The sequence below is a fragment of the Falco rusticolus genome, chromosome 5 (genome assembly GCF_015220075.1).
Source record: "Falco rusticolus isolate bFalRus1 chromosome 5, bFalRus1.pri, whole genome shotgun sequence".
NCBI classification, from domain to species: Eukaryota; Metazoa; Chordata; class Aves; order Falconiformes; family Falconidae; genus Falco; species Falco rusticolus.
The window spans coordinates 57,513,615-57,534,477 of NC_051191.1; the positions used below are offsets into that span (position 1 = coordinate 57,513,615).

Below are 20,863 nucleotides of genomic sequence, written 5' to 3' on the forward strand. Positions count from 1 at the left end.
CGGGCTGGCAGTACATGGCTCCTCTCTCCAGCTGGGGCTCCCCAGCTCGGCTCCCTCACTGTTCTAATTTGCTAGAGATGGCTGTGGTCCCTGCGGGTGTCCAGGTGATGGAGTCTGCCATAGGACCCAGACCTTGCATCTCTGCCTGGAAAGTCAGCCTGTAGGGCTTTGTTGGGAGGGGTATCTCCACGCGCGTCTGGCTGTGGGTGGCAGGGTGTGGGGGAGTGAACTGCCCTGGAAGGAGAACCATCTGCCTCATCCAGCGCAAACGTGTTCGCTCTAAAACCTCCTGCTGCCGTGACGGTCTGTAGCTGTTTCCCAGCTTCGGTGTGGAAGTCTGGAGTGTCTAACAATGTCGCTGCTTTCACCAAACACTTTTTGCCTGGCTTTCCCTCTTTTACCTGCTCTTAGGGCATTATGGGTGCAGATCTTCCTCATGTTAAGAGTTACATAGTCAGGAGCCACACAGCACTAATTAAACGCCATATGTAATGAAAGAAAAGGAGAGCTGTTGCAATCATGTAAAGTTTACGAAATATTGAGCTGGGATGGTGGCAGATCTAACGATTTGTGGCTGAGGCATCTCAGACCTGGTTGCAGGATTGTGGAGGAGGCGTCTGAGGAACTCAGAGGGGCTTGAGCTCAGTTTAATGGGTCTGAATGAGTGAGCTCATCTCTTTCGGTGCCAACAGAAAACTTAGTGGGGATAAGGTGTGGGACTGATGATTCTGGCCCCTCCTGGAGGAAAGCGAAGCCCCTGAGATGTTGTCAGAAAGCAGGATGCTGAGATTTCTCCCTTGCCTTTCACCATGGAGGTCCTTCCACAGGCTGGTCCCTTTCCCCTCCTCAGGGCTTGCCTGGCCAGCAAGAGCAGTCCCTTTGGCCCCTCCTGGTCTCTCAGGTGATTTGTCTTAGTCGCCTTCCCAGGGCTTCTTCCTGGTCTTATCATACAGCATCACCAAAAGCTCCCAAGCCACAGGACTGAGGCTCAGAGGCTATGCCTGTACTGGCAGATAATGCAGGATCTGTCCTGCTTGCACTCGCAAGCCAGGTAGCATCACACAGCCTGTGTCCCCGCAGCTAAGCTGCCTCATCCCTGCAGAGGATAGCCTGAGGTAGTTGCAGTCAAATGCAGCACGTGGACTTGGCACACTGTGTGAAGCTGAGAACTCTCCTTGGTCCCCCTCCCCTCTCCACTCATGTGATGACTATGTGACCAAATGGGAGCTGTATGAAGTCAGCCACGTGTCTGGACCTGGCTCTGCCAGGCACCATGGCAAATCACAGCACTGCAGATCCCACCGGCTCCCTCCCTCACATGTGTGCTAGACTGATCAAAGGCTTTGCTTGGGTGTTTTTCTGGGCTTCTCTGGCAGCCTGATGATGCAGAAAAACTTTAGAGAAAGCTGCTGTGGGGCTGGGGTCCAAGATAGCATAGTGTGCTCACCCCAGCTCTGGAGCAGCATGACACTGCTGGGATGGGGAGAATGTTCCTGCCAAAACATGGGTGCTCTGCCAGCACATTGCTTCCCGACTCCCTCATGCCCCCTTGCCCTCCCTTCTTCCCTCTGCTTCTAACCCCTTGCTTTGCTGCTTTCTGTCCCTGTGGATGGCTCCCACCCAGTCCCACACATTTCTCATTTATATTGCCCCCCTCCACCTGTCCTCTCACCATCCCTCCTTTTCCCTCTCTCTGCTTTTGTCTCCTCTTCTACGACTCTCTCTTGAATACCAGCAGTGCTGGATCCATCTTAAAACCTTCAGCTTTGCTTCTGCTATACATTTCTTCAGTGTCTGCAACATCAGACAAAAATGTGCCCTGCTAGTGAGTTGGGAGCACCAGACAGTGGTCAGATGGCTCAACAGCCTCCACCACCTCCAGCCCAAACTGCAGAGCCCAGCGCCCAGAAATTGTATCCAACACACAGTAAACACAGCAGGAGAAGGAAATTACCAGCATTTATTAAGGTCAAGCCAGGGACAAATTCCAATATCTTCTGGTGAATGCGATTTCTTGTCCCACCCTGCCATCCCCATGGTACTTCCCATCCTTCCCACTGGCAGGCCAGGGGGACTGTTGGCTCTGCAGCAGGGTATCATTGAGCTGCTACTATAGCTAAAGGCTTCCCAGCAGCTGCTTGAGGCAGCAGGGACAGAGCAGGGGCAAGTTTTGCTCTCTAGAGGACATGGCTCCATCAGCAATCTCACAACCATGGCTGTCTTGGAAGGTGTCCCAATCCGCTGGGCAGTGCTGGCTTCATGCTCTCCTGGAAGCCCTCTCCATCAGGTAAAATGGAGTACTGAGGAGACAGGATTTAATCAAGTGCACGTGGCTGTGATCAACCTGTTTCTTCCTCCTTTGCCTCACCACAACTGTCACCTGGCTCCACAGCTCGTTTTGCAGCTTGGCTACTTTCTTCTGCTTTGGTGACAGCCATCAATTCACTCATAATCATCACCATCACATGGAAAAAAATGTCTGTCCAAGTCAGTAAACCACACACATGGGGCTAATACCAGTGAATAACGTCACTGCTCAGAGAGTAACAGGTCCTTAAACCCCAGAAAGAAGGGATGAAACTGAGTAGCCAAGAAAGATCACAGAGGAGGTAGCAATCCCTCAGGAATTTGCAAAAGACAGACAGAAAGTAAGCAGAGGCATTGATCAGGTGGAGCAATGTGGTGGAAGGAGGCGTTACCAGGTTTGTTTAGGAAGAACTGAGGATGGCTATCAAATATTTCTGAACTGCGAGCAGGACTATGAACTGGGACAGGATCCTGCAGGATCTGCTTGCAAGAGCTAAAGCCAGGTGGAACAGAGCTCTAGCAAACATCCTCCAGTGAGTACTTCTGGTGGGGCAGGGTGGAGAGAAGAGGCTGGACAGATAGTCCTTTCCTCTTTGAACTTCAGAGATGCCATAGGTGCAGAAAGGAGGCATGCAGAGGTGTCCACACACAAGCCTTTCCATTCTTCACCTGTCATGGCAGAAATCATTTGAGTATGACTAGTGACTGCTGTGGAGTTTGCATCATCAAGCTGTTGGCACAGACAGCTGGCTTCCTTGTACATCAGCCGGTGTGGCAAAAGTCCTGTGATGTGGTTGCAGAGGCAAAGACAATGGAGGTGGACAAGGGAAAAGAAGGACATGTGAGCAGCAGACAGTGTTTCACTGCTTGGGGCTGCCCAGGGGAGAGGCTGCCAGCTACCCTGTTCACACTCAGGTCCCTATGCCCTCTCTTTACCCTTCCCACCCATGCTCTGATGTGCCCTTAACAGTCTGGATTTCCTACCACGATGTTTTCATTTTGGTTGCCTCCCTCTTGAGAGTTTCAAGGTGCTACACAAAATCAGCAAGTTAGGAAGAAGGGAAATGGAGGCCTGTTGCAGGAATACCACCCAGGTCATTTGGCATCACATTAACATGTCCCTCCATTCTGCATACGTACAGGTGGATTGTGTCATTCCTATATGAATGCTGTGGGCCAGTGAGTGAGGTTGAGTGGGGACAATGGGTTAACTGTGGCCACAGGATCCTTCAGTGGCTCTGCTGCATCCATTCCCCTCTGCCCCACACTATTCTTCCTGTTTGGGAATTGAGTGGCTACTCATGGCTGGAAAACGGGTTTCTTCACTTTGTTCATCTGTAGCGAACAGTCAGAAACTCCCGTGTTCCTCTTGGAGGGGTCATGGCTAGGGGATGGCCAGCTGTTGCCAAACTTTCCTCCTCCAGTAGCTCCTTCTGAACAGAGACCATGGCATCTTGTAGCTGGTGAGACCATGCTTTGGCATGACTGGCACCTTCAGGGTCCCTCTTCCTGGTGTTCTCCTCTGGGACCTCAGTCACCTCAGTGTTGCCTCCATAGAAACCTCTGATGCTGTTGGTGAAACCTTTATCCACATTGACCACGTGGACTTTCTTTCCAACTCTCTTCCTCTTCTTCCTGGTCTTGTTCTGGAAGAGGCAGGTGAAGACCTGCTTGAAACGCTTGCGGAAATGCTTGGAGATGAGGGCGTAGACAATGGGGTTGAGGCAGGAATTGGCATACGAAAGGCAGTGGGAAGCCAAGCGGCAAGCGTAAGTCGCTTGGTTGAAGGGGAAGTGGCCAAACCAAAAGCACAGAATGACCAGGTGGTGGGGCAGCCAACAGAGGCAGAAAAGGATGGCCACAGCAACAATCATCTTGGTGACCTTACACTTGGCCTTCCGGGACTCCGAGATCCTTTCTATGGGGTCTACGGAGGTCCACAGGAACTTGATGGTCCTGGCATATGCCAGGCTTACCACAGTCACGGGCAGGAGGTATCCAAAGACAAATGTGAGGATGTCCAGAACCTTTCGGCGCTGGTCCTCCCAGATGGGGATGCAGATGGGCACCCCTTGGTAATGGACAATCTGGTAGTAACTGAGGTAAGGCCCTGCAAAGAGCAGCGACAGTGACCAGATTGCTACAATGGCCACTCCTGCATTTCGGGAGGTGCGGAGATCCCGGGACTTCAGTGGATAGCGAATAGCCAGGTACCTAACGAGGAGAGGAAGGAGAAGGAGAGACCGAACACAACACGGGTGAGATGAGGTGTCTCTCCTGCCCTGTGGAGCTGCCATCTGTGCACTCCTTCCCATGCAGCCACTCATCTCTCCCACTTCTCTTGGTAAGGGGTGTTAGGGTGAATTCACATGGGGATCAGGGTCATCCCAACCAGCAGGTCTGGGATCTCTGTCACCTGCTCTGCTGTGCTAGCTTGGGAAGGACAAGCAGCATGCCTCTTGAACCAGGGAAGAGAAGGATAAGAGCAGGATCCAGAGGGATGTTTCTCCTGTGGTATGTTTCATGCCCTGGGGCTTTTGCGGTTCTTGTTTTTTGTGTGGTGGGCACCAAACCTCAGCACATGCCTGCACTCCTCCTTCCCAAGTAAGGGCTGGGTAACCAGGCCGAGAACTTGGCTTGGTGATGGGAGAGGGCACGTGGACCTGGAGAGGCTGGCTCTGCTGGTCCTGCTGTCCCTGCCTCTGGGGAGACCCTACCTGCTTATTACAGGATGCTCAACAGGGTAAGGACTGGCCTTCCCCCCACCTCTTAGATCAAGAGTGGCAAACACATTGTCCCTGAGCTAAGGGACTCAAAGGGAAGGGGGCACTTACCTGTCAACAGAGACGGCGGCCAGGGTGAAGCTGCTGGCATACATGGTGAGGTAGATGAGGAAATGCACAGCTTTGCAAGCAAAGGCCCCAAAGAGCCACCCATCCAGGGTGTAAATGGTGGCCTGGAAGGGGACACAGCAGATGATGAAGCACAGGTCGGCCATGGCCAGGTTAAGGATGAAGAGATTGGTGGTGTTGTACTTGACTTGGCCGTTCCGCAGCAGCACAGCCAGCACCAGTCCATTCCCTACAGTACCCAGGAGGAAGATGAGGGAGAAGATGACAGGCACAATGATCCCTGCTGCTCGTAGCTCCGGGCTGTCAGAAGAGGCATTCCATCCCCCTGACATCTCCCCATCTGACCGTGGGGACCTGCATGGGGGGAAAGGGAGACACAGCACCTGTGCAGGGCCATGGGCATGTGGGTGCTGGATGGTGTGTTGACCACAGTGGCCACCCGAGCTCTGGCCCTTTGGTGCCTGATCCCGGCCTTTGTTTGATGCCCATGTTTCTCCCAGAGATGCCAATCCCAACCAGACAATTAAGTGATGACACCAAGATCCTCATGGCGTTACTGGCAAGAATGCCGTTGGGATCAGTCAGTTCACATCTGTCTGGCTTGAGTGGAGCTGAAGCCCTCTTCTCCTGCCCAGATTCACATCCCCACCATGGCATCTCCTGTGCTCCCAGCCCTCTGAAGCTGTCTCAAGCCCTGTCCTGCTGCCTGGCCTCCCCTACATTCCTCCTACAATCCCAAAACTGCTAAACCTCTTGGGATTGCTTGCTTTGGCAAGTCTAAATCCTAGCTGATGTTAACAGGGCTCAGCTGCAAGGCCACGGGGAAGGGGGTGGTGGTCCCACGTGGGCTGAGAGTGGTCCTGGCACATCAACTTAGGGCTGTGCCATCTCTGGCAGCGGAGACCTGATGACACCCCACAGCAGCAGCACCCCACCATACTCCTGCCTCAAGGAAGCTCCTTAAGCTGGGACCACTTCCACCCCAGAACTGGCTGCTCCTTGCTCCCTGTGCAGTATAGTTATGCTCTATGGAGGAAGGGCACCTTAGGGCACCTTTTCCTGATGCTGAGAGGTGGTCACAGGTTGGATGGTGGCAGCTAGGAGAGGATAAGGGGAAGACCTCAGTGTTGCCTGAAACACAACACAATGACCATTGTGAAGAAGCACACTATTACTGCAGCTCAAAATACTGTGATTTGCTCCAAAACTTCCTCCAGCCCTGAGCAACACTCAGGTGGGGTGCATTAACAGCCTATGTCCTAACAAGCCTTCCCCATGTTGTGCTATCATTAGAACAAATTGTCCTTCGCTGAGCAGCAACCAGGAGGGAAAGACACGTTATCTAGCAACTGTTGACATGCAATTAACTCTTTTTTGGGTCATGCAAGCTCCTTCACTGCATGCTCCCCCATCCCTCAGCTCATACTACTTCTCCTACTCAGCGGCCTCTCTGTATCACACCAAAACGTCGTCGTCCCTGCCTCTCTGATTCTGCAGTCCCCCCTGTCCTACTGGTAACTATCTGGCTCCTCCACCTGCCCCCATGGGATGTCCTTGTCTCCCCTTGTGCATGCACCTCACACATAGACTATGGGGAACCTCTGGGCACCCATGTGTCCCTGCTCAGGGAGCCCGAGGCCATCTCTCAGCTTGGCAAGCTGGCACTCACCTCTGCGAGGAAGGGCCTGCAGTTTTGCTGCTTGCTCAGGGGAGACCTCCGGTCCAGCTCAGGCAGCAGTGGTGGAGAGGAGGATAAGGGCCACCGAATAGTTTGGCGAGGCAGCACTGTCACTCCTGCCTGGTGTTCCGCTGCCTCCTCCTGCCTGCCGCCAGCTCTGCTCTCTCTTCTCCTGGCTCCCCCACGAGTCTCTCTCGTTCTGAAGCTCTTCTCTCTCTGTCTCCCCCTTTTCCCTCCCTCTGCTCTTGCTGCTGATCCATTGATCTCTGTTGTGTTTTTTTTCCCCTCTCCCTGAGGTTGGATTTGGAGTTAACTCCTCTCTGCCCAGCCTTCCAGCAGGCTCAGCCGCTTCCTGCTCCAGTGAGGAGGGGGTGGCAGAGAAAAAGCCCACTGCTCTCCAGTGGGAGAGGAAGGATGGAGGGGGGCAGGGTCCCATGGACCCCTGTGGGCCTTGCAGTCACCCCTCAATGCTGCGTGTTCAGGACATGTTGCCCAGCACCTCAAGGGAACATTAATATCCCACCATGGTGAGCCTGGCCCCTGCCCTGTCCTTGGAGTATTAGCAATTAATTGATGTTACTAGCTCTTATTAATTAATTATTAGTAGCATGGCACAGAGCAGACCAAGTATCTCCCACAATGTCTGACCCGGAGAAGGAGGGGAAAGCAGATTTGGGGTTCCATCCAGCCCAGGTCTGCCCTCCACCAGCATTTCTGGGGCACTGCAGTGCAGGGAGGGAGGACAAGCCATCCAGGGGGACCATCTCCGGAGGTTCAGCTTCATCACTGATGTGGCAAGAGGTGACAGTGACCCACGCAGCCCTCCTGCTGCCAGCCATGTCCACCCCTGCAGTGGGATTTGTGCCTTGCAGACTTCCAGGTGTGCTGAGGCTGAGCGTGGCTTGATAGTCCTTTCCTGACAAGACCTGAAGGCCACCAGCTTCCTTTCACTGGGAAGATCCTGGATGCCTCCTCAAATGCTGGAGCAGGATGTGGAGGAGGAGGTGCTGGCCCCTTCCCCTCTACAGCAGCCCCGATGCCCCTGTTGGCATCATCCCTTGGCCTGGCAGGAGGGACAACATGGCCTGTCCTCCCCGCCTGCCACTCCGGCAGGAGGGAGCGAGGTGTCCCTGCCGGCTCGCTATCAGCCACCGCCACCGTAACCAGGGAAAAGGGGAAGGCTGTGCCTCAGGACACGGTGATAACCCAGGGGATGCAGCAGAGCACAAGCCCGCAGACTGGCACTGTCTGCCTCAGCACCACACGCCATGGAGGGACCGCACCGCAGCTGCCTCCTCCTCCTCCTCCTCCTCCTCCTCTGCCTGCTCCTGCTGCCGGGCGCCCTGAGCCCGCCGCCATCTCTGGAAGAATCCCAGGAGCCATTGCTGCCAACGTCCAGCACCACTGATCCTGCTGCCCACCTGCTGCGCAGCCGCCCCTCGGCCCCGGTGCGGCCCTACAGCCTGTCGCTCTCCCCCGAGGACTACCGCTACTCCCCCAAGCCCCGGCACCTGCGGCCCGGGCGGCTGCGCCGGCTCCTGGGCTCGGCCTTCGACCCCTTCTGGATGGCCATTGAGGAGCCCTGGGGCCACAACGGCAGCATCCTCAAGGAGAACCTGGAGTCCCTGAGCCGGGACCTGGCGGAGGGTGCTGGGCGCTACCGCTGCAAGCTGTGGCGCGAGGTGGAGGGGCTGGAGCTGCCCACCTTGCTGCCCCCCAGCCCGGGGCTGCCCCCCGAGCTGCCGGGGGCCCTGGCCCACCGCCTGCGGCAGTGGCTGGTGGAGCAGGCCGCCTGTCGCCTCACCTCTGCCTGGGTTGACCTGGGACCCGTCTTCTGGCCCTGCTGGGTGCGCCACACCGCCTGCAACACCGGCCCCCCCAGCTGCTCCTGGCCCCCTGGCATGACCTGCCGCCCTGCGCAGGTCACCCACATCAAGCTGCTGGCCTGGCATTGCTGGGGACCACAGTCCCCCGGCCCCTTGCACTGCGCCTGGCAGCAGATCCCCTACCCCGTGGTGGCCGCCTGCAAGTGCTCCTGCCGCTGAGGGGCTGCGGAGGGACCCCCTGGTACCTGGTCTTGCAAACAAATGGCCTGAAAAGGTGAGCGGCTGCCTGGACTTACCCTCAGGGCCAGGGAGCTGGGCGGATAATCCCCCAAACGGAGAAATAAACCTCCAGAAGGGAAGTGGGGATCAGCTGCAGTCATTACTGTTTCTTGCCAAAACCCCTGGGCAGCACAGGGAGGCATTAGTGGCGGTGAAAGCCCTTGTGCAGCATTTATCTCCTGCAAAGTATATGGGATGGGAAAATTGTGGCACCCAGCGGGAGGTTCAGACCCCAGCTGCATCAGCCCTGGTGGTCTCTGCCCAAGCTGAGGCATCGCTGCCTGCCTGGGCAGGACTGCGGGCAGTGAGTGAGGGCAGAGGGATGCCACGGAAAAATGGTAGGGGGAGGTGGGTTGCAGCTCAGGGTGGAGACTGTGGAGATAGGGCTGGAGGGTGTCAGCAGGAAGGAGGGCAGGTTTGGGACTGCAACGAGGTAGCCTGGTGAGGGTGGAAGAAGGGAAGGGTGGGCAGGGACCGAGGGCTGGAAGCATCTGTCAGGGTGGGTGTGTAGACAAGCGGGATGGGACAGCACAGTCCCCTGCTTGAATGTACGATGTGTGAGATACAGGCATCCCACACCTACCCCGCATGGTGTGCAGGGTGATGGCTTGAGACCTGGGAGGAAGCCTGGCAGAGCAGCGTACGGGTGGGTCAGTGAGTGAGGCGTGGGAACTGCATCCTCAAAAAGAGGTGTCTGCCTCTACATTCCACCCAGCAAAAAGTCCTATGCTTTCTTGGCTAAAAGCTGCAAAGAGCTGCAGATTGGACCTAGGACAGGTCTTGAAGAAATAAAGAGCTGGAGGCTTTCCATGGGAATGCAATATTAACATGATGCCTGCAGTCGATGGGCACTGCATTGTTCATTTCCAGCATGCCATCATCTGACCCTCTTGCTTTCCCCAGGCTCCAGAGCTCCCTGTGCCGTGCAAACTGCAGTCTGCTGCAGAGCCTGGCCTTGAAGCAGGCGGAGAGGCAGCCAGAGCGTGGGGGGTTGGGTGCTGAGGGGCCTGAGAGAGACTGAGGTCAGGATGCCTGGTGAGGAGGAGGAGGAGAAGCAGGGAGCCCACATGTACATGAAAACAAGTGTGTGCATTGCAGGGGAGGGAGGCTGCTGCTGCTTTTGTTCGCAGCTGAGCAGTGAAACATCTGTATGTCTGCTCTCCCACTGAGGAGGACTTGAAAGCTGGAGCAGGGTTAAACTGCTTGCGTTGGGTTCCCTGAGTTCAGCAGAGACATCAGCAGGGCTGCCTGCAGAAGCCCAGGGGAGAGGGGGAGGCCTGGGCTGGGGACCAGCAGGAGGAAGGGAGGGAGGGAGCATGGTACAGGTGTGTGGTGGAGATGTGCAAGTAGCGGGGGCCAAGTAGGGGGTGCACATGCATCAGGCTCAAAACAGCAGTGATGCAGTTTAGGGACTCAAACCCCCTGAACCAAAGCCCATCTGGCTCAAGTGTCATCTCCTCCAGGTTGCAACAAGGGCCTGAGCTCAACCCCCTGCTGTTTCCCCACTACATTCCCCGTTCCCAAAATGGTGCCCGTTGATAAGGGGGAATGGTTTGCAGCACCATGAGGGCCTGGTGCCACACAAAGGGAACTCCGTATCACACTTTATCAGCAGGCTGAGCTCAGGGCCCTGTGCAGATGGAAAATTAAATAAAATCAGCACACAGTTACACTGCTAGCTGCCCTAACAAGATCCAGTGGCAACTCTATGGAAAATGCATTTCTTCCCGGCCCTCCGTTTCTTGTAAAGCCTTACAGCCCTGGATTAAATTCTGTATTCTTCTGCAGCAGTTCAGGTCAGACGTGTTATTGCCCTGTAGCTTGCTGTCTGACTGCCTAATAGCAGTTAGCATTTCTGGAGCAAGTCTTTGCTGATGTGACCCAGCACTCCAGCACCCAAGCACAGCACACCCTCATTTCAGCTGGAGTCTGGCAGTGGCTGCAGGCAGATGGCACTCAGCTCAGCATGTGGGCAGACAGCAGGACACATGTGATTTCTCATCTGCAGCAAAACCAATGCAAATAAAGCAATCCTGAGAAATGCCCAGGACTCACTTGTTCCTGCCTAAGCAGCAAATAGCTACCCCAGCACAGTGTGGAGGAACAAATCCAGAGATCTCAGCCTGCTGTATATTCTCTGCTGCGGGAAAATTGCACCTGACAGAGTAAAATTTTCTGTCACTTGTTCCGCCCCCAGCCTCAGTCCCAGGTCCTCTTGCCATGCTGCAGGTCTCTGCTGCTTCGGCTTATCTGCTGCCCAATGGCCTCTCTGGGGCAAGATGCAGCTCCCAGGGCAGATTTGGGAGCACCACAGTGATGGGCAAAGCCTTACAGCTGGCCCTCAGGACCAAGCAAGCCTGACACCTAACACTTGAGAGTGAGAAGGGGAGAAAGGAGGACCAGAGCTTCGGCTGGCTTATGTCCTCTTTCCCAAACCAGCCACTGGTGGCATGGGTTGCCTTGGGATACTCCCCTGCCTTGGTGGGGAATTACAGGTGGCAGATCTGCCGGGGTGACACTGCTGGACCAACACTGCTGGACCCGCAGGAGAGCGTGGAGGAAGCAGGTGATCTCAGGCATACCAGCAATGCTACATTTCCATCGGCACAAGAGAGCAGGAGCTGCACAGCTTCAGCACCCAGACTGAGGCTTCAGGGAAGACACAGCAGAGTGTCTAGTCAGAGGGAGAGAGGATGGGGATGGGCTGCAGCTCCTGGATGAGAAAACAAGAGCCAAATATGTGCTGCACTGCAGGACTGCTTTAATGACATATGAGCTGGTTGCCAGTGCTGCTGCCAGCACGATGCAACAACCACAGCTTCCTGCAGGTTGTGATGTCTTGAGGATCGGTCCTGCTCTTGGCAGCATGCTGCTCAAGCCCATCCTCCCAGTACATGTATTTGGTTGTGAGCAGGGACAGTGCCAGAGGAGGTATTTGCTGGCCCCTTAAGGCAGCGCTCCGTGTTTCCGTCCCACCTCAGTGAAGGCTTCCACGCAGCGGTCAATGTCCTCATTGCTGTGCACGGCTGAGATCTGGACCCGGATGCGGGCCTTTCCTTTGGGGACCACAGGGTAGCTGAATCCAATGACATAAATGCCTGGGGAGGAAACACAGGGAGTTGAAACTGGCTGGGAGGGAGTGAGGGAGGCTGAGGTGGTACTGGGTGATAGAAAGGCTTTTGGATCCTTCCTCCCCTCTCAGTAACCATTTCCAGGCTTCAGGGTTTTCTAGTGGCATCTCCTCCCAGGCATGGAACTGAAGGTTAGGGCCAGTGGTGGGGATGGAGTCCAGCATGTCAGGACAGGAGGGCTAATTTAACACATACCCCTCCAACAGAGAAAGAAGGTAAAGTCAGCAATATCTGGGAGAGACCTAGAGGACATTTGCATCTGGAGGGTAGAGAAATAACAGATTTCATGCAGGAACATCCTCTGGAGGAGGGATGGTGGTAGTACCACCACCAGCTGTCCCTTCCCTCAAGCCATGTGTCTGCATCCAGAGCTCCCTCCCCAGTTCACCTCTCTTCAGCATGTCCTCAGCCATCACCGCAGCCAGCCGAGCGTCCCCAAGCATGACAGGACAGATGGGGTGGTCTTTCCCTGAGATGGTGAAGCCGGCTGCTGTCATCTTGCTTCTGAACCTGGTGAAGAGAACAAGAGGATGAGTAAAAACCTCATCACCCCTGTCCTTGAGGACTGCTGACTCGCTTTCCCCTGGGAGCCGGGGACACCGAGGGCTGGGTGTGGTTTTGCTCCACCACGCATCTCCTGTGCAGGGAAGGGATCTCTTTTTGGAGTGACCTCCTGCCATATCCTGCTCAGCTCCATGTGACTGCAGCTGCTTGAGTGGCAGGTGTGCCTCAGCATGCAGCGCATCCAGAGGTGACACACCTGCCTGCACATGTGTCTGACAGAGGCACATCCTGCGGTTTCCCCTGAGCACCCCCTGGCCATGACTTGCAAACTACCTTCATGGTTATCGCTGCGGGGTGAATAAACACACAAAGACAACTCACTCCTAACGAACCTCTCCCCCTGCTCCCACCCCAATATGGCCCACTCACCGCTGGGTCTTGGCAGTCATGGACTGTGCAATGGCATTGCTTTCCATGAGCAGGTCCAGGGCCTTGGATGCACAGGCCACCACAGGAGGGGGTAGGCTGTTGGAGAAGAGGTACGGGCGGGAACGCTGGCGGAGCAAATCGATGAGGGGTTTGGGGCCAGTTGTGTACCCACCTGCAGATGGAGGAAAGATAAATGGACAAGGCACCCCAGGGTGACCTGTTCGGGGGGGGGGGGGGGGGGGCTTGATAAAGCCAACCTGTCAACTACAGTGGGAATTTCAGTACAAACCAGGCCTAAAGAAAATCACAGCTGATACCTTTTACCAAGAGCTTCCACCTTGACCCCAAAAGCAAATGCAAGGGGAAGATGACAGTGGAAGGAGCACATGACAAGACCTCTCTTGACCCTGCAGCAAATTGAGCTTCATGCTCCCAGTAAAAAAAGGACAACATGCATTTGTTGCTCTATCATTAGGCAGAGGAAGGAAACATCAAAGTGATGCTGTGGAGTTCTTTAGGGCATGGAGGGCCTTCGACAGGAAAACGCCTTCACCTGCAGCTCCTCCAAGAGCTTTTCCCAGGGTGGAGTTGACAATGGTGACTTTGTCCATCACTCCCAGGAGCTCATCAGTACCCCTGCAGAAAAAGGAATGTCACATTATCAGTGGTGCCAGCATGCACCAGGGAAGCTGCTCTACCCCTGATGTCTCAAGGGAAACAAAGCGCTGCCAGTCAGGTCTCTGGCGTCCTCCCTTCTGATAAAGGAAAAACACCCCCTGTGGCAGTCCAACCCAAGTGTTGACCTTCCCTTCTGCAGAAAGGGTAAGCTAGCATCTATGGAGGTAAGAGCGTGGGGTTTAAAACCCTCACAGATGACAGAGTGCTCAAACCTCCTGCACAGAAGTTTAATAGTTCAAACAGAGCACTAGCTGTCAACATAGGTCTTGCACATACCTCTGACATGCCACACCGTTAGCATACACCAGGAAAAACCAGTTGCCTGGCTAGAGTAGCTGATGTCCTCTGAGGTGGGCTGTGCACATCGCTGGTGTGCTGCACTAAAAGCACACAGGCCTAAAGCATCCATGTAAAAGTCTATGCTAGTGGAACCAACCGGACATGGCAAACGTGCTTTGCAAACGTGCTCTGCAGCTTCATGTCCTCCAGCCCAAAAAGGCAGGATGGGGCATGGCCACCCAGCTGTTGCCTCTCTTGAAACACAGTGTTGTAGACAACAGCATCAGGTTCAGACTGAAACTAGCATAATACATGAAGCACTCAGTAATCATTCCCTCTCCCTCAAACTCTTGTGCACTTACACACCTCAGTGCAGTCAAACAGTTGTTTTTGCAGCTGGTGGGACAACTGAGCCTACTGGGACACACAAATGAGGCCTACTTCAACTCACAGGATGGCTACCATGCCCCAAGAAAGGAAGATTACAAGACAACCAGACCATCCCATGATTTCTTCCTTATGAAGACTTAAATTTGAGAAGGCTTAGCGCAGCTACAGGGTCTGGAATATATTAAAGCTCAGCACAACTACCTCTTGCATTAGTGATGAAGTGCCACCAGGAGTGGCAACCCTTCTCTTAAAATTGCCTCTTGCACCATCATTATGATCCAGGATGAAGCATTTGCCATGGCCTTGGTGAGAAAATGAGACAAGTTTTCTTGCTTATTTCTCACTTTTCACCCATTTCACAGCTTGATGTGGATTCACCAGCTTCCCACATGAAATCTGTCTACACAGGAGAGAGCTGGAAGGGAGCTCTTCATAGAGCAACTTTTGGCTTTTTCAGAGATAGCTTTCTCCTCATCTCCTGCACTATCCCTCCATCTGAGGGGGGACCCATTGCTCATTCCCACAGGTGTTGCCTCACACGGGTCTCTACCTTACAGTAAAGAGCAGGAAGGACCACACAAGGACCACGCTTGGCACTCATGTGCCTGAAAAACCAAGCATGTGAAGCATCTTTTCTTGGCAAACACATGCAGCAAGTGCACTGATTGGCATCTGGAGGATCTCCAGGGGATGAAGAGAAAAGCTGCCCTGAGGGAATTAATAAATCTGTGCAAGCCAACTCCACAAAACGCCCTAGACCCAAGCATTTGAAAGTGATATCTGAGAGGAGAAGGACTGGGAAATCAGGAAGTCCAACTGCTTGCCAGGAGAGATAGACGAGATGGTCGCACCACCCCTTACACACTGAGAAGCAGCTGTCACGTTGAAACGGATCATTGCTCAAGTATCTCCCTTCAATGACCTCAGATGCTCCAAAGGTGGGGCGCAAGAAATGGTGGCTCCAGGAGTCTCCACACAAAAATGTGTTGGTCATCAGCACCTTTGGCCTTGCTTCAGAGGTAGTTTAGGGTCAAAGGGAGAAAGAGGGTTGAAACGGCTGCTTACCGGCCATTGGGTCCCAGGAAGCCTGTGCCATGGCAATCATCAATGAAGACCAGGGCATCATACTTCTGGGCCAGCTGGCACATCTCCCTCAGGGGTGCAATGTCACCGTCCATGGAGAAGGCACCATCGGTGGCCACCAGCCGCAGACGGTATTTCTATGGGAGGGAGAGCAGCATCCTCAGGGGTGAAGACGACACCTTGAGGAGAGGGGCTGGCGAAGGAGACCAGGACACAGTCCAGCTCCTGTAGGGAAGGGATAGATCTAACCAAGAGGGGGAGGGTTGCATTGCAACCAGCTGCTTCCCCCACCTTGCCTACCCATGCCTACCTGTGCCTACTGGGAAAACCAATGCCTATTGCATGGGAAAGGGCAGAGCTCACCCTTTGGGGCTAGTTACTGTGCAGGCAGCACAGCTAAATGAGCACCCTCTCATTGGGTGGGAGCAGACCTCCATACCTGTGCGTCCTGCAGCTTGGCCTCCAGGTCCTGCATGTCCACATGCTTGTAGCGGTACTTGTTAGCCTTGCACAAGCGGATCCCATCAACAATGGAGGCATGGTTCAGCTCATCTGACAGCACTGCATCCTCTGCGGTCAGGAGGGTCTGGCCATGCCGAACAGAAAGGATCATCCTTTGCTCCAGGGTGCCACCTCACTGAGATCTTCCAGCCTCCCTCAGTGCAGAAGACAAGGCTGCGTTTGATTGCAGCTGCCACGTCTCTCCTGGCACGCACAGCTAAACTTTCCGCTTTCCTTCCCAGCCACTATATCCCCTGATTCCCTAGGCCAGGCTCCTGTCTGTGGCTTCTGGGCTCAAAACCTCCCTTCCTTTTCCCTAGAAAGCCTGGGGGATCACCCCTTCCGCCCCACCTATGCTACAAGGAGGGGAACAGACCTCCCAGGAAATGTGAGCTCTCCCCGAAATCTGGAGCTGGCTGGGGAAGGGGGAGGTGAGGGCTGATTAAACAGCTCCGCATGGCTTCTCCAGTCCAAGAGCACCAAGTCAGGGTTCTCCACCACTGGTCACTGCCATCTTTTCTGCAGCACAGACCTCACATCACAGAGCCTCTGGAAAGCACTGGCAGGCACATTGCTGCCACCTCCCTCCTCCATGCACAACACAAGGAAAGCCCTACTAACCTCAAAGATACCAGCATTGGCATCAAAACAGCTGGCATAGAGAATGGCATCTTCCCGACGGTGGAAACGTGTGATCTTCTCCTCCAGGTCCTTGTGTATGCTCTAAAGAGAAGAGAGGAGCAAGCATCACCGAGGGGCACGACAAGTTCTCACTTGCCCTTTGCAGACGCTGACTGCAAAGGGAGGGAACAGCCAGGTTTTATCCAGAAAAGGTGTGTGTGCGTGGGAGAAGTTAGTTGTGTTCGGCAAGCGTTTGCAAATGCAGCCCTAAAATGTGGTTATGGGTTTGGATGCCAGAAGCATAGGAGGAAGACTCCAAGCTCCCCACCCATGGGGAAGCAGCTCTGAGTTTTCTCTGCCCTTAACCAGCTGGTGCTCTGAAAGGGCTCCAGGATGGTTTGTCTGAGCCACTTGAACTCAGACGTGCCGTAATTTTGGCCCTTAAGGGAGAGAAAAAGACATTCATTTTCTGAATTCAGGGAGGTGTTTAGTTTCTTTGCTCTCTGAGGGGCTGTAAGGGTTTAAGCTGGCATATTTCCAGATTTTTGGCAGGCTTTTTTTCCAGGCAGCCATGTGTACCTTAGCGTGGTGCACGCATGCAAGTGCTGAGTGGGGAGTCTGAGCGGAGCCCCTGAGGAAGGCGACCCTGGACCAGGGGATGCTGCCCCGGCGCCCGGTACCTGGGTACCGCAGATGAAGCGGACAGAGCTCAGCCCAGCGCCGAACTTCTCGAGGGCCTCCACGGCAGCACGGATCACCTCGGGGTGGCTGGAGAGCCCCAGGTAGTTATTGGCGCAGAAGTTGAGGATCCCTGCGGGAAGAGAGGGAGAAGCACAGGTGTCGCACCGGGGGAAAAGGTCCAGGGCCCTCCCCGCCGCCCCATACGCACCGCCTCCGCCGCCCGCCAACTGGACGTGGGGACCTTGCCGGGAGGCGATGACCCGCTCGCTCTTCCAAGTGCCGGCGCCTCGGATGTCCTCCAGCTCGCTCTCCAGCCGCCGGCGGAGCTGGGCCGCCGCCGCCCCCGAAGCGGCCCGGTGGCTCCCGGCCCCGCCGTTCCGCAGCACCCGCCGCGCCACGCCGCGCCACATCCCGCTGCCCGCACCGCTCCGCCGGCGGGGGGCGGTGCCCCCGCGGCCAATCGCCATTGGCCTGCCGGGATCCGCCCCCCGGGAGGCGGGGCCGGGGGGGAGGCGCGGGGCGCCGCCGTGGCTCCGCCCCCTCCCACCCGGCCCCGGCGGCGCGGAGGCGCGGGGAGCTGCGCTAGGAGGTGCTGGTGGGGAGTCTCTGAGCCAAGGGGCTTAGGCACCCCAGAAACAGGTGATTTGGGATCCCTGGAGTCTGAGGGACTTGGGGGAACCCCGATCATGGGATTTAGGAATTGTAGAGGGGTCGTGTACTAGGGCCCGAGGGATTTTGAAGACACAGTGGTGAAGACACATGAAGACATGGACCTTGAGGATCAACAAGCCCAGGAGCATTAGGTGCCCCCACCTAAAGGATTTGGGGTCCTCAGCACAGGTGGCTTGGATTCTCATCTAGGTGGTTTATGGGTGCCTACCACAGTGGGTAATGGACCAAGGCTCTGTAGGATTTGAGTGCATCCAGCTGAGGTGGCCAAGGATCCTTTGGTCTGAGAGGTTTAGGATTTACCAGCTGAAGAGGATTCGATACCCAAGCCCAAGGAATTTGAGCGTGTTTGGCCAATGGGGTTTGCGATCCACAGGCCCACCGAGTCTAGACACAAAGAGTCCAGCTGGATCAGCTGTCTCCATCCTCCACTACAGCTGACCAGGGAATCCTGTGGCCACAGTGGTTTAGGCCCCTCATGCCCAGGAGGATTAGGCACGAGGCTTTTAAAAGGGGCTTAGGGTCTTTGGCCTAGGTGGTCTGGGAGCCTTTGGTCCAAGGGTCTTAGGAAGAAAAGCCCAAAAGCATTAGGTGCCTCAGGCCAAGGATTTCAGTACGCTGAACTACATAATTTCGGATCCTTGATGGCTAAAAGGCTCCCATCTACCCAAGTGATTTAGGATCATCGGGCCAATGCATCTGGGAGCTCCCATCAGGGAAACTGAAGACCCCGGACCCATGAGATTCAGGCACAGCAAGTCCAAGGGGACTGGGCACCCACAGGCCCTGGGATTTCAGAGCTCCTGGAACAGGTGGTTAAGGATCCTGACATTCAAATAAGAGTTTAGATGTCTCTAGCAAAGGAGGATCAGGCACCTCCTGCCTGAGGCTCAAACCCTATGGAGCAGTAGGGCCGACCTTCAGGCAGGCTCCCGGCCAGCCCCAGCTGTCAAGGCAGCCCAGCCCTGCCTGGGGAGGGGCTCTGGCAGGGGCCAGGCAGGCCCTGGAGTCATGCCAGTCCCCTCTGGGCACAAAGCCAGAGCCTTGGGGTGATAGCGGAGCCATGCCCAGCAGTCTTGCCTTACCCTGCCCTGGCTGCCCACCCCTGCCTGCCTGCGGAGCTGCCCGTTGCTGTGCTTGAGCCTGTTCCTCCCCAGGGAGCAAAGCCACTCATAGCTCTGTTTGTCCTTTCTCCCCAGGGATCAATCCCTTCCTGCTTGGTGGATACCTCCAACTGCTTGAAAGCAAACATGGACAGACCCTGGCTGTGCTCCACCTCCTCCATCCCACCCCTGCCCCAAGAGTCCTTGCCACCACCCCACTGTGCTGAGGCGGCTCCCCAGGCAGGCAGCCCCATTGCCCAGCTGGCCGGCCAGTTATCTCCAGCACCAGCCAGACCTCACACCCAGCAGCCCGGCACACTTCGCATCAGCCCTGCAGTAAGGACCCAGGGCAGTGGAGGAGGGAGCAGAGAGCCCCTTTTCCTCCTTGGGAGAAGGTTGTGGCTCTTACAGCCATATGTTCCTGCTTCCCCTCCAACAGAGTTTTTGCCCGGCCCCAGCAAACATGCAGCCTCGCAGGAGCTGGGGCAGGACTGGGAATTGAAATCCTGTAGAGCCTCAACAGACACACAGAGTCACCATCATTCCCAACGCACAACAATCAGCCTGGCATTAAAAAAAAAAAGTAGACACACACAAGAAATTTTTGAGACGTCAAAATAAAAACCCAGACCAGCAACTCTTTAAAATGGGAACTCTCCATACCAAAGATGTTCCTTCTTTCTTTCATTAACTGCTTTGGTTTTAGCCATTTCTAGATAGGAATAGATCAATTCTTTATAAAATGCAATAGAAAGGGGTAAAGATAAAGGCAAAAGCTATTTACAGAAACCAACGGGAGAGTACCAAAACACTTCTAGACTTCTCACTTCTTCTTGGGCGATTTCCGGATGCTGGACTTGGCTTTGGGTTTCGACCGCTTTGCCTTCTTGGGTTTGGATGCCTTCAGCGACTTGACCTTAAAAGTCTTTGTTGTCTTGGCTTTCTTCGGGCTGGCCCTTGACTTCTTCCTGGCTTTCCTGGCAGGAGATTTGGGCTTCTTCGCCGACGACTTGGCTTTCTTGGGCCTAGCTGCTTTCCGGGGCGAGGTGGATTTCCTGGCCGCCTTCTTCCTCTTCCTGGCCGGAGACTTCTTCGCCTTTTCGGCCTTGGCCAGGCGGAAGGAGCCTGAGGCACCGATCCCTTTGGTCTGCTTGAGGACACCAGCAGCGAGCAGGCGCCGAATGGAGAGCTTGATCTGGGCGTCGGCATGCTGGCCCACCTTGTAGTGGCTCTTCACGTACTTCTGGATGGACTGGCGGGAGGAGCCGCCGCGGCTCTTTTCGGCCCGGATGGCGGCCGCGATCATGTCCGAGTAGGTGGGGTGGGCTGCCGGCCGCCGCGCTGCCCTGGCCCGCTTGGGCTTGGCGGCCGGGGCCGGGGCTGGGCTGTCGGTCATGGTCAGCGCTTCGCCCCGCGACGCCCTGCTGTTCCCTCACGGCGGGGAGCCTGGCCCGCCCGGCTCGGGACCCCCGCCCCTGGGCGGGGAGAGGCTGGGAAGGAGCGGTGGGTGACAGCCGCAGCGGTGCCGGAGCCGGTGCCGGTGCCGCTCCCGCCGTGGCTTCTGCGGCCGCGGTCGCCGCCGCCAGCCTTTTAAAGGCGCGGTGCGGACCGCCGGGAGGACTGCCCCGCGCGCGCCACCCGCCCGCCGCCGGTGTCCCCGGCTGTCCCCTGCCACGCCCCGACCCGCCGGGCTGCGACAGGGAGAGGCGCTTGGAGGGGACGCTGGGGGATAAGGAGGGACACCGGGCGGGGGTCACTGGGGACAAGGCAGAGCACTTGGAGGGGACGCTGGGCGACAAGGAGGAGCATTTGGGGAGATATTGGGTAGGGACGAGGAAGGACACTGGAGGAG

General features: G+C 55.8%; 4 protein-coding genes across 4 annotated transcripts; 1 reads left to right on the plus strand and 3 right to left on the minus strand.

Annotated features, from left to right (window-relative positions):
• Nucleotides 1-2,003: 2,003 nt before the first annotated feature.
• GALR3 (galanin receptor 3) lies at nucleotides 2,004-7,025 on the minus strand. Its single transcript, XM_037388348.1, has 2 exons — nucleotides 5,142-7,025; nucleotides 2,004-4,521 (listed from the first exon to the last, which is right to left on the minus strand). The coding sequence occupies exons 1-2, from the start codon at nucleotides 5,489-5,491 to the stop codon at nucleotides 3,639-3,641; spliced, it is 1,233 nt and encodes a 410-aa protein (XP_037244245.1). The 5' UTR covers nucleotides 5,492-7,025; the 3' UTR covers nucleotides 2,004-3,638.
• Nucleotides 7,026-7,092: 67 nt separating this feature from the next.
• Nucleotides 7,093-11,581, plus strand: LOC119149046 (noggin-like). The gene has a single exon (XM_037389888.1). The coding sequence runs from the start codon at nucleotides 8,106-8,108 to the stop codon at nucleotides 8,880-8,882; it is 777 nt and encodes a 258-aa protein (XP_037245785.1). The 5' UTR covers nucleotides 7,093-8,105; the 3' UTR covers nucleotides 8,883-11,581.
• Nucleotides 11,582-11,681: 100 nt separating this feature from the next.
• On the minus strand, nucleotides 11,682-17,678 carry GCAT (glycine C-acetyltransferase). Its single transcript, XM_037389887.1, has 9 exons — nucleotides 17,448-17,678; nucleotides 17,239-17,369; nucleotides 16,559-16,660; nucleotides 15,876-16,022; nucleotides 15,419-15,573; nucleotides 13,560-13,642; nucleotides 13,007-13,178; nucleotides 12,462-12,583; nucleotides 11,682-12,040 (listed from the first exon to the last, which is right to left on the minus strand). The coding sequence occupies exons 1-9, from the start codon at nucleotides 17,647-17,649 to the stop codon at nucleotides 11,889-11,891; spliced, it is 1,266 nt and encodes a 421-aa protein (XP_037245784.1). The 5' UTR covers nucleotides 17,650-17,678; the 3' UTR covers nucleotides 11,682-11,888.
• Nucleotides 17,679-19,649: 1,971 nt separating this feature from the next.
• On the minus strand, nucleotides 19,650-20,592 carry LOC119149368 (histone H5). Its single transcript, XM_037390563.1, has one exon. The coding sequence runs from the start codon at nucleotides 20,405-20,407 to the stop codon at nucleotides 19,835-19,837; it is 573 nt and encodes a 190-aa protein (XP_037246460.1). The 5' UTR covers nucleotides 20,408-20,592; the 3' UTR covers nucleotides 19,650-19,834.
• Nucleotides 20,593-20,863: the final 271 nt, after the last annotated feature.

Coding starts and splice junctions, on each gene's coding strand:
- LOC119149046 (XM_037389888.1), top strand. CDS start 8,106: ATGGAGGGACCGCACCGCAGCTGCCTCCTCCTCCTCCTCCTCCTCCTC.
- GCAT (XM_037389887.1), bottom strand. CDS start 17,649: ATGTGGCGCGGCGTGGCGCGGCGGGTGCTGCGGAACGGCGGGGCCGGG. Junction 17,370..17,447: donor GTTGGCGGGCGGCGGAGGCG/GTGCGTATGGGG, acceptor CTCTTCCCGCAG/GGATCCTCAACTTCTGCGCC. Junction 12,041..12,461: donor TGAGGACATGCTGAAGAGAG/GTGAACTGGGGA, acceptor TTTCCTCCCCAG/GCATTTATGTCATTGGATTC.
- GALR3 (XM_037388348.1), bottom strand. CDS start 5,491: ATGTCAGGGGGATGGAATGCCTCTTCTGACAGCCCGGAGCTACGAGCA. Junction 4,522..5,141: donor GCCGCCGTCTCTGTTGACAG/GTAAGTGCCCCC, acceptor TCTCCTCGTTAG/GTACCTGGCTATTCGCTATC.
- LOC119149368 (XM_037390563.1), bottom strand. CDS start 20,407: ATGACCGACAGCCCAGCCCCGGCCCCGGCCGCCAAGCCCAAGCGGGCC.